Source organism: Lepisosteus platostomus, chromosome 27 (assembly GCF_059453375.1).
Source record: "Lepisosteus platostomus isolate fLepPlt1 chromosome 27, fLepPlt1.hap1, whole genome shotgun sequence".
Taxonomy (NCBI): Eukaryota; Metazoa; Chordata; class Actinopteri; order Semionotiformes; family Lepisosteidae; genus Lepisosteus; species Lepisosteus platostomus.
In genome coordinates, this window is record NC_142637.1 from 5324159 (window position 1) to 5334665 (window position 10507).

At 42.9% G+C, this 10507-nt stretch overlaps 1 protein-coding gene across 4 annotated transcripts; it reads right to left on the reverse strand.

Moving 5' to 3' along the window:
- Positions 1-30: 30 nt before the first annotated feature.
- hsh2d (hematopoietic SH2 domain containing) lies at positions 31-9845 on the reverse strand. 4 transcript variants are annotated; one of them, XM_088622057.1, is made up of 7 exons: positions 9589-9832; positions 8484-8556; positions 4590-4729; positions 3997-4086; positions 3723-3888; positions 2171-2473; positions 31-1783 (listed from the first exon to the last, which is right to left on the reverse strand). In XM_088622057.1, exons 3-7 carry the CDS (start codon positions 4712-4714, stop codon positions 1172-1174), a joined length of 1296 nt encoding a protein of 431 aa, XP_088478183.1. In that variant the 5' UTR covers positions 4715-4729; positions 8484-8556; positions 9589-9832; the 3' UTR covers positions 31-1171. The 4 variants fall into 4 exon arrangements, with proteins under 4 accessions (XP_088478183.1, XP_088478182.1, XP_088478184.1 ...); XM_088622056.1 differs by lacking the exon at positions 8484-8556 and having other exon boundaries at positions 9589-9836; XM_088622058.1 differs by lacking the exons at positions 8484-8556; positions 9589-9832 and adding an exon at positions 6606-6842.
- Positions 9846-10507: the final 662 nt, after the last annotated feature.

Below are 10507 nucleotides of genomic sequence, written 5' to 3' on the forward strand. Positions count from 1 at the left end.
GGCAGAATAACTGACTCTGAAATTAAGATGTTATTTTTACCGTTTTATGCAAGAGCATTATACCCAAACCTGTTTTACAGAGCCTGAACCATCAGATTGCAATATATCTTTCCTTTAACAACACATTAAACAATTATAAAAGAAAATGGGGTAAAACAAATACAAAATTCATTAATCACAATATAACTTCATAATAGGATCTTAATTTGGTCGTTTTGGCAACTCCAAAATGGACAGCTATCCATATGAAAATGGTTCTTTTTTCAGGAAAGGTTTTGTTTCATATGTACAGAAATAGTAACATTTTACACAACACTTTACATACTCAAATAGTTGTTTTCCATGTAAAAAAACCCTGAAAGTCAAGATACTCAAATTGTGAGTATCCATAAAAATTTAAAGAAAGGATACGATTAAAACGCAAAAAATATTAATATTAATTCAGAACTGCTGCAAAAAGTGTGCAAAACTGATCCCAAACTGAACTGTAGGGAATATAGATATGAGCAGTGTGCTAAAACTAGACCTTTATGAATGGGATACTGATAAGCTTATTATCAACAAGAAAATAAAATGGTCAATCTGAAGTTAGAAAAAATATTATATTAATATAAACAACTTAGTACATATTTAGGAGGCCAAATATTGTTTACAATATGTGATGACAATTAAAGGATGATAAAGGGTTTTTATGTGTTATTATGGTAAAGGAGTGTGTGTGTTCTCCCTGTGTTTGCACAGGTTTCCTCTTACAGTCCAAAGACATGCTGGTAGGTTAATTGGTTTCTGGGAAAATTGGCCCTGATGTCTGTCTGCCCTGTGAGGGTCTGGCATCCAGGACCTTGCACCTGTTGCTTGCTAGATTATGCTCTAGCATCCCCCGTGACCCTGAACTGGGAGAAGCTGTTAGAAAAAGTACTTCAAAGGTCAAGCACCTAAAGCACTTGTCTCGCACTATTTCAGTCTCGGTGTTCGCTTGTCTTGCAGGATCCATACCGGCGACCTGCAATTCCATCTCAGTGGGACACATCATAAGGCAGGCTGAAGTCGGCCACATGCTGCACCACTGAGGTGACATTAGGGCCGGGCTCCCAGCCTCCCCCTCACACGGGATGAAGTCAGGGCAGGCTGTGCCCTGCGAGTAGTCCTGCCCATTTCATGCAGCAGTTCCTCAGTAGCCTGGGGCAAAGGGAGGAGGATGGAGGTACTCCACAGGGACACCTGGTTGTTCGTTGTGCACAGAGACTAGTGTGCCAGACCCATAGACGGGATCATCAGGGCTGAAGACCATTGTTTTGGTAGCCCTGGGAGAAGATGAGGTGGTGGCAGGACAGGCCTTTTGCTCCTTCTTCTCTTGCCAAATTTCCTCATAAATATTTCGTTCCTCTGCGGAGTCACCCTCGGTGTCACGCCTGGCTGAAGCGCCTCTCCGATCAGGAGGCTCGGCAACACTGCCAGCAGAGGCATGCTGGAAGGGCTCTTCGTATGTGTGCTCTTCCAGACTCTTCTTTCTGGGGGGGTCCTTGGGGGGTTTTGCAAGGCCTCCCTTCTCTGTACTGGCAAGCTCGCAAGATGGCACCCCAAAGCAAGGGTTGGAGCGTGTCAAAGGCGTTTCTGTGCAAATCAAGGTGCTGGGCTGGGTCTGGACCGGACCACTGCTGGTTTGCACCTGGGTCTGTGGTAGAAAGGTCTGGGAGGGCAATTCCGTAGGCAGCTCCACAGACGGCGCCGATTTCTGGGTCTTCTTTTTCCTTGGTAAAGGTATTGGCATGACTTCAGTCGCCTGCAACGGACAGGAGAAGTAAAAAGAGGAGTAAAACGATCATACCAAGTGCAACGTAAATCCTACAGAAACTTTGAATGATTTCTCTTAATATTTTTTTTTGGGGGGGGGAACCACCCACAGACATACCATTTCCGAGAAACTTCTAAATAAAAAAATAATAAACACAAAGTTCTGCTCAAGTGAAAAGCCTTTAAAGGAAGCTAATGATTATCCCAGGTCAAAGGTTAAAAGGCCCTTCTTGATCCTGTTGCCTGTAGCCTGGGGACAGAGCATCCCCCTGCAAGGCAGCACTTCCTTCAAGACTTCAAGAGCGAGAGTTTGCGTTTGTGAAAAGGAGCAACAAGAGAAGTGTGAACTCCCACACACAGGAATGCAAACACTTACTATGTCCGTGGAGAGGCTCATAGCAGCCAGCTCAGTGGGCAGGCAAGGGTACAGACTGGCCGCTGGCAGTGGGGAAGAAAAGGGGGCGCTTGGTTTGGCCTGGGACAGCTCCCCTGCAGCAGGAACGGGGCAGTGATTGGGGAGGGGTGGGAGGCCGTCCATGGGCGAGCGGCGTTTTGCCAGAGAGTCGGAATGTGACAAGTTACTGGGCGAGGTGCTGGGTCTCATGCCAGCAGATGGGGATCCTGGGATGTTTCCCCAGCCATTCAGCAGCTCAGCATAGTCAGCACTGGCATTTGGGGCCTGCAACAAGACAAGTGTTTTAATGGGATACCGCTGTGAGCAATGCACTAGCTTTACTGTTACGCTAGAGGGAGCAAACTGGGAAGATTCCGTGAGCTGCACTGCTTGTTTGCCCTGGTTTCCCTTAGCATTTCACTGGGACTTTGTGGAATTACACATCACTCTTTTCTATTTTAAAAGACCTCGCTGTGAATTCATCTCAGGCTTTTGATAAGGTGGATAGTTAGAAATGGTACTTTGGCAGCCCTTAGTGATATTCTTTAAATGATCTCAATTCGTCTTTTCAAAGCTCCTGTTATCAGTTTAACAGTTCATTTAATTACACCATTATAGGTCAAGAGACTACATATAGACACGCACCTAAAAAACCCTACCGCCCAAACCAAATAGGATCCAAATACAGAATTGCATTTGGATTTCTTCAGGTATTTTTTATTAATTAAAAGCCCTCTTCACTGGACAGGACTGTGCGTGTTGTGTAAAGAACAAACACTTCCGAGTAAAAACAAAACAAACGTCATGGCCACACCTTTATGAATAACAGGGAAAAAACAGCGGACAAGGTCAGGGCAAGAGAATCAAGCTAAGCCACGGCTTAAACATGAAAGCTTAACACGGATAAGTGAGGAGGAAGTCCAACATTATAAGCAAGAGGTAAATGGACTTCAGCGCTGTAAGATACAGGTCCGAATACATTCCACTCTCAAGCTGTTGGTCTTGGTCCGATTAGGTCCAACCAACAGCAAACATCATCAGTTTCATAGCTGCTTTAGTCAGTACACTTTTGGTGTGAGCTGCATATATCTAGCGAACTACGACTTCCCCAATCCAAAATGTATGGCCGAACTCAACCCGTGTTAAGTAGAGGAAGAACAGCAGCCCAGCATTGTTTCAAAACAAAGAGAAACAACACTTTCCCATTTTTCTAGCAAAGGTCAGTGTCAATTCAGTCTGGGAGCATAAAATGAGGAAACTTTGTGTCGTCCTGCAATGGAGAACACAGAAGAGAAACAACCGCAGCGGTGGAGGTGGTAAAGGTTTTGCACGACCGTGGCTGAACGGGGAGCAGCTTTGCTCTGCGCGCAAGCCGACTCTGCGCTGACCGGTTTGGGCAGCTCCCGGGCCGTGCTTGAGGAGAGCACGGGTTCACCTGACTGGGTGCACGCTGCCCCTGAGCCAGCGTGGGGAGGGCAGCAGCTGGAAATGGGAAAAGAGAGCAGCAGCAGCTGGAACACTCAGGGATACTTGCCTGGCCGCAGGTGGAGAGGAGCAACTCGTTGTGTGGCATGAGGGGAATCCTCCGGTAGAAATCCACCAGGTCCTGGAGAGACCTGTGGGAGGTGTTCTCTCCCACGATGATGTACTGGCCGTTGCGCAGCACGTCGATCATGTAGTGTCTGCAGCGGTCGTCGGCTCTAGGGACGAGAAGTAAGCTCAATGCACATGGGGCCATTTTTCCCCCATCATATCATTCCCATCTTCCCCGCATGCAGCCCACGATGTGAAAAGGCCAATCAGCTCACCGGCAGGACAAAGTATACCCGATGCGGCTCTCACTGACCCGGATGAGGAAACATCCGACTGGTTTGTACATCAGTAAGTCTTCGGCGTTCCTGGAGAATCGGAGCAGCAAACTCAATTAAAACCTGCAAAGGTCAGGGCATGACCTCCGTTTATGGTCTGTACCCCCCCCCAAGATAAAACTTAACTGCCCACTTATACCTCCCCAAAATTAAAATAATAACGCATAGAATTATTTTTTTCTGTTGACATGCAATTTCAATTAATGAAATTATAAATTTTGCCATTGTAAAAGTACATTTTGGAAAAAAAAAAACTTTCTCCCAACGTAATCAATGCATTCACCACTGTATTGGAAATCAGGAAATTTAGAAGAATTAGTAGCATCTTAAAATGTTAGATTTAATAATCCTTCATAGTACTATAGACATGAAAAAGCAAAAACTTCTAAAAATGTTTGTTTTTTCAGCTTTTAAACAAGGTCTTTGGGATCCATCCTCCACACATACCCAAAAGTAAGACATGAAATCAGCAGAAAAATTGGCGATTGTTAGGGAGTAGGAAGTGACCTCTAACAGGGTTTTGAGATCCTTACTTTCTAGAGATGATGCCATGGAACCAGTCAGGAACAACTCCATTCCTGATCACGCGGTCGATCTGGAATTCTGTGAACCACTTGAGCGCCTCTTGGTGTTTCGCGCTCTCGTGCAGATGGCTCATCCTCTCTCTTGGGATCTGCTCAAGGGAAACATGAAACTTGTTGGTCTTTGACAGAATAAAACAAACCACAAACTCCTTGGTCTTCCTGTGCGGAACAAAGTCTGTGCTTCCTTCTTTAGGGAAAAAAGGAGAAGTCAGGTTTCTTAGAAAGAAAGGAGTGCTTTCAAATTTGAAAAATTCTGGGACAATTACTTCCACCAGTTAAAGAAGCTACTAATGACTTCCTCCCTAATCACACACCTGTTTAGAGCCTTCTAACTATATATAACAGCATGACCTCATTTACATTCTGGGAGATTCCAAACAAGCATTTACACGATGATGACTCATTTCGAGCAGCTGTTGTGCCTGGAAGTCCAGGTGTAGCACTTCCAAAATGACATCAGTTGAATGAGGTGTCCATTACTGAAACAAACAGAACTAGATTCCAGTTTCGGGCAGCAAAATAACCCATGACTGAGGCTGCTCCTGCTACACACAGTTTCCTTCCTTAAAGGAACCTTCCCTCTCAAGGATTTTCTAGTAGTTCACAATTTCTAATTCAGTGAAGGGCCAAGCTAACTTGGAGAAAGTTATATTCTTTTGTTATCCATTTGTTTCATTAGGAGATGTGGTCTGTAAACAACTAAAGTGGGATTTCTGCTAGCAAACAGTCAACATTTAGCCTCTGTAAAAGTTCTGTCTTAAGACCTTATTAAAGATATTCATATGCGAGTGGGGGAAAATGAATGTATTTCCATCATCCAGGTGGATGCTGCACATTGGTGGTGGTGGTGGGGAGTCCCCGTTACCTGTAAAGCGCTTTGAGTGGAGTGTCCATAAAAGCGCTATATAAGTGTAAGCAATTAATTAAATGATAATGACCAAACCTAACTGAAGCAGAGGCCTGTTTACTAGCTCTGACAATAAATATCTGAAAGGGATTAAGTAAAGAAAAAGGTTATTCTATTTTATGCCTTTCACAAGGTTCCAAATGCTAACTGCACTTGACATTCATTGTAAATATTGACACAATGTCCCAGAAGTACAAGGCAGTGCACCCCCACCTTCCCATTTCAAAAGCACAAAACCAGAAGACATCAATTGGTGTTCTAGCAATGGCCTGAGACTGACTCCGTTTTAAATAATCACACATTTTATGTTTTTTCAAATTCACTGAAATGTATTTAGATTTTAATCCCGACCTGACAAGATGTTCAAACCTTGGAGGAAAATAGCATATTCAGTTTTGATGTCCAACAACCCAGTAACACAGGCTAGAAGTGATCATTTGCAAGCAATGCAGTTAAACCGGAATGGAATATTGAAGAATCGTATTCGACGAACTAGCGATTTGACATACCATTTTTCAAGCTAAATATATTCAGGCTTAGGTCACCCGAGTTTCCCAGAGTTGACAAGACTCAAAAACTCCCCCCACCCCACCCCACCCTGGATGAGTTAACTCTTGACACACCTGGTTCTTTTAACATAACCTAGAAATGAAAACAATAACGCGTTTTCATTTTACAATCTGCTCACGAACTGCAGCTTCCAGACAATGTGGCCAGTCTGTGCTACAACCTTTAACTGGAAAGGAGACATTGTTCATTTAAGAATTAGCCCTCAGATATGATCATCAAATATTCTGCAGGGTCAAAAAAAATAAATGAAATGGATGATTATTGAGCATCACAAATGAAGTATAATAAGACCTCTATCACAATACAACAAAATATCGATACTAACTCTCAAAATAATCCTTAATGAAACGCATTGAATGCTAATATATCGCAACACTTCTGTCAATCTGCAGACTTCTTGAGATTACGGTTGTCATCGTGTTTCTTCCGTTTTACTATTTAAATGCATTTCAGTTCCGGCCCTATTTTTGCAGTAAGGACGGGATTACCTCTTTACGTGTATACGTGTCACACTGATCGAACTCAATCAGAAAAGCTTTCTTCACGGAGGATAAACTACAGAGCGTTGTGACGATAACTCCAACCCTGCGTTACAACTTTCCTTAATTCTTCCTGATCGTGAGCAGTCAAACAGAATTAGTGGTCGTTCCTGTCACCAAAAGAGATCCCATGAAGTCACAACCTGCGTTTTACGACGTTTTTTCGCTTCTGATAAACCCAACAGCTTCGTCATACTAGGATGGTCACGGGCAACACGTGTCATGCTAAAATACAGCTGGGCAAAATTTAATTTCAAACAGATCAAATCATCGCTTGTCAAAGGTGGGGTTGTGTTGAGTTTTGATTACATGTAGCTGATTACGTATTTAAAGCCTTGGGGGGGAAAGTCTTTAACCCTCGGGAGTCTGTGGGATCAAAACAGAACGTGTTCAAGAGCAGTTCAAAGACTCGACGCAGAAATAAACTTGGCATTTCCAGCAGTAGAGAAACTTCACTTCTCTGGCAAATGAACATAAGGAAACGTGTAACGTGTAGGTTTTTTTACGTAAAAAATAATAAAAATGCTTATTTTCACACCACTGCAATTTGAGCTTATTTTACGAATGTTTGCTTGATTGGTTCTTTGGTGAACTGTTTTTACAAGAATCATGAGTATCAGTTGTACTGTAACTGAGCTCTGCTTGACAACCGTCAAATTCATCACAAAATGAATCGGTCAGGCAGAGTCCGGGTACTGCTTCAATTGTGTGTGACTGATAGTCACCTGAACAGGTGCAGAGAAAATGCACCTATTTTTCTGTTAATTTATACGATGCTCGAGATCTGCAGAAAGACCACTAAGAAGTTTATATATGCGATTCCTATTAGATCTACTGAAATGATGCAAATAAGCTAGCTATTTCCATCCTGGCTTTTGTATTTGAATATTTAAATATTTAAATATTCAAATACTCATAGTTATAACAGAGCTCAGATGTCAAAGCTCTGTGAGCACAACAATAATATAAAATGCCCCGATCTGGCGAAATTGGCGAGAAAAATCCCATTCTAGATGCTAAGATTTAGTTGCACGGGAAATTTTCAGGTAAATTAAAATGACACTATGAGCTGAAAAAAAAAACAGTCTCTTGTTGCTAGCAGTCTCCATAGTAGCAGGTAGGAGAAAAAGCTGGTGAACATATTTTTTAACAGACACCGCTCTGTCCAGGGATCTGGAATTTAAGGGTAATAAATCTCCTGCACAGATAATTAAATTTAATCATTTTAATTGACTTTAAACGATAAAAGTCTTGCATTCCAGTAACATCCATATTGTGGTCATGTATCTATTTTTGTTTCTTAAACATTACCATGTAAAAATAATTCAATAATGAACACCCCATCCATAACAGGAAGTGACAAATTCGGCAACGTGGTTTCAATCTAGGGTTAGAGCCACAAAAGAGAATCTTAGTTTTTGAATTCAAAAGCAACTGCAAATAAAAATAGGATTCCAAGATTTCAAGCATAATAGAAACGTCGAGCTATTCAAAATACAGCATTTCAAGGAATGTTTTCTCTGAGCGATGTGCATAACGATACCCGCTTTATACATTTTTGGGAACTATTTTCGGCGTTCCTCCTTGGAAACCGCTAACAGAAATATGATTTCACTTCGATCTTCTCTTTACGGACTTCACGGAAGTATGTTCCCATCGTTAGTTATCGACTCGAGAAAATAAGAACACTTCGATTTCACTTCGGAAAAAGTCTAAAACAGACATTTGCCAACAAGACCCCCCCCCCCGGAAAATCGCTCAAATTATGTTCTCCTCGTCCCGTTTCACTCTCAAAAAGTTGTCGACCGTGGGAGGAAAAAGACTCACCTGTCTTTACCAATACCGAGAGCTGCAGGTGCTTGGGTCTGTTCCGTGCCGACGGTTCACAATTATTTCACACCTGTGCCAGAAAGGGGCGGGACGAGAGGAAAGCGAGGAACTTTAAAGGTACAAATCGCCCTTCAGCTTTGAAATGATCCTTTCCTGTCCGTCCCCTACGCTTCTCATCTGAGTACTTAGGGATAATAACTTTCTAAAACCAGATCTTCCAAGTTCGCGATATTATTTGTCCCTTTCTGTAGAAAAGCACAGTAAAGTAGCTTTACTGGCATCGGCTGAAAGTCCTGATAGAAGAATGTCCTGTCAAAACAGTAGGACAGGTGCCGAGACTATCCAGACAAGTTAGTGATTGTATATGATCACTTGACAACAGGTAAACCATCACTTTGTAGAGCAATCGAGATAGCACTTCTACACAGCTCTGTATTAGACTCTGAAAGTGTAGAGATTGACGAGTATGAAATTTAACAGCGCAATAATTAATTTAGCCTTGATGAAGCTGATGTGGGTAGTTTATTATACAGAGGTTGATGTTTACTTTTTATTCATCGTAGCCGCATAATAGATATTAAACACAGAAAAGCAGAAACGCCGGGTTACACCTAGGGTAATTATTCTTGACTGGCAGCTGTAATACACGAGGGAGCTTCAAGGTTACCACGCCTAAAATCTGGAAATTGCGGTTGTCATGATTTAATCCACCCAAACTAAGTTTAAAAAACACCCTTTTAATTCGAACAGGAAAACTTATATCTCTATAAAGTTAAATCGGGACATTAGAAACCCGGTGAAAAACATACAAAAAATAAACGAAACAGCCAGTTAGAAACCAGCATGTCTTTCGCCATACAGGGGCACAGTTCTTAAGTAATCTTGTGCCTTTGAAATTAAAGACTACGCGCAGAGACACCGGAGTCTCTGCTGTATGGAAATATTAGGATCAGTGAACCAGCGAACCTCTGCAGTGTTGTTCCGATTGTAAATGTCATCTTATCGCACAGTTCCACCACGTCTCTAAAACTTCCCTGTGCTGCAAGATCTCCGACTCGATATCACCGCGGTATCGCCTTACGCAACACATTTTCAGCACCACCTGCGGCTGCACGATGAAGCTGCCCCACATTATCGCCCCTTCGTCTGGGCAGCACCCCTTCTCTTGCCGGTGTAGTAGCCAATTCAGTGGGTTTCCGAGGGGGGTCTGAATGGGCCACAACGCCGCTGCTTGGCAGAATGGCTTCACCTGAACGCGGCACAAGACCTGTTGCCGGCTCAATGCTTCCTTTTAAACACCGGGCCCATCAGTGGGAAGTGTGTATGAAGAGGAAGCATTCCGCATTTTACTTCCTAAATCTTTCCAAACGTCTGTCTCCCGGACGTTTGAACTGTGAAACGTAAGCAGGCCGTGTCAGGAAATGGAGGGAAACCTGCTTCACCCTCAATGTGCTCGTCTGCGTTACTATAGGTTCCCGTCCTTTCGGGAGCCTAAATACATTAGTCAAGCAGGACATGATCCAAGCGTGGGCCTCAGACACGGTAGATAGTCCAACGTGGCGGAACAGTGTCACAGGTATTTAAATTACAAGGTCACTGTGATTAGTCACTGGGAGCGGTTTTTTTGTTGTTTGGTTTACCTACTGCGTGTCTCATCCTGTACTGATTTCCCTTTCACGCTCCAGGTATCGGAAAAAAAATGGATCTAGGAACGTACCTGATTGAACATTAAGTGTCGTGATGTTAGTTTAACGCATATCGGTTTGTCAATAGGCTTTAGCGCACTGGGTATCGTTAATCCGATTTCTCCCGTGTATCCTATACGAACCACCTTGAATTAAGCCCTTTTGTCTTCCATTTAGAAACAATTCACGTAGAGAGAAAAAGCAGGCATCCATGAAGAACTGCATGGGACAAATAAAAAATAACTACAAAACTGTGTTTAGGAAGATCTCCTGTCCAGGCTGGAATCTATACAATGTCAAACAGTTTTGAGAGTAAGGTAAGCAGTACAAATCCCC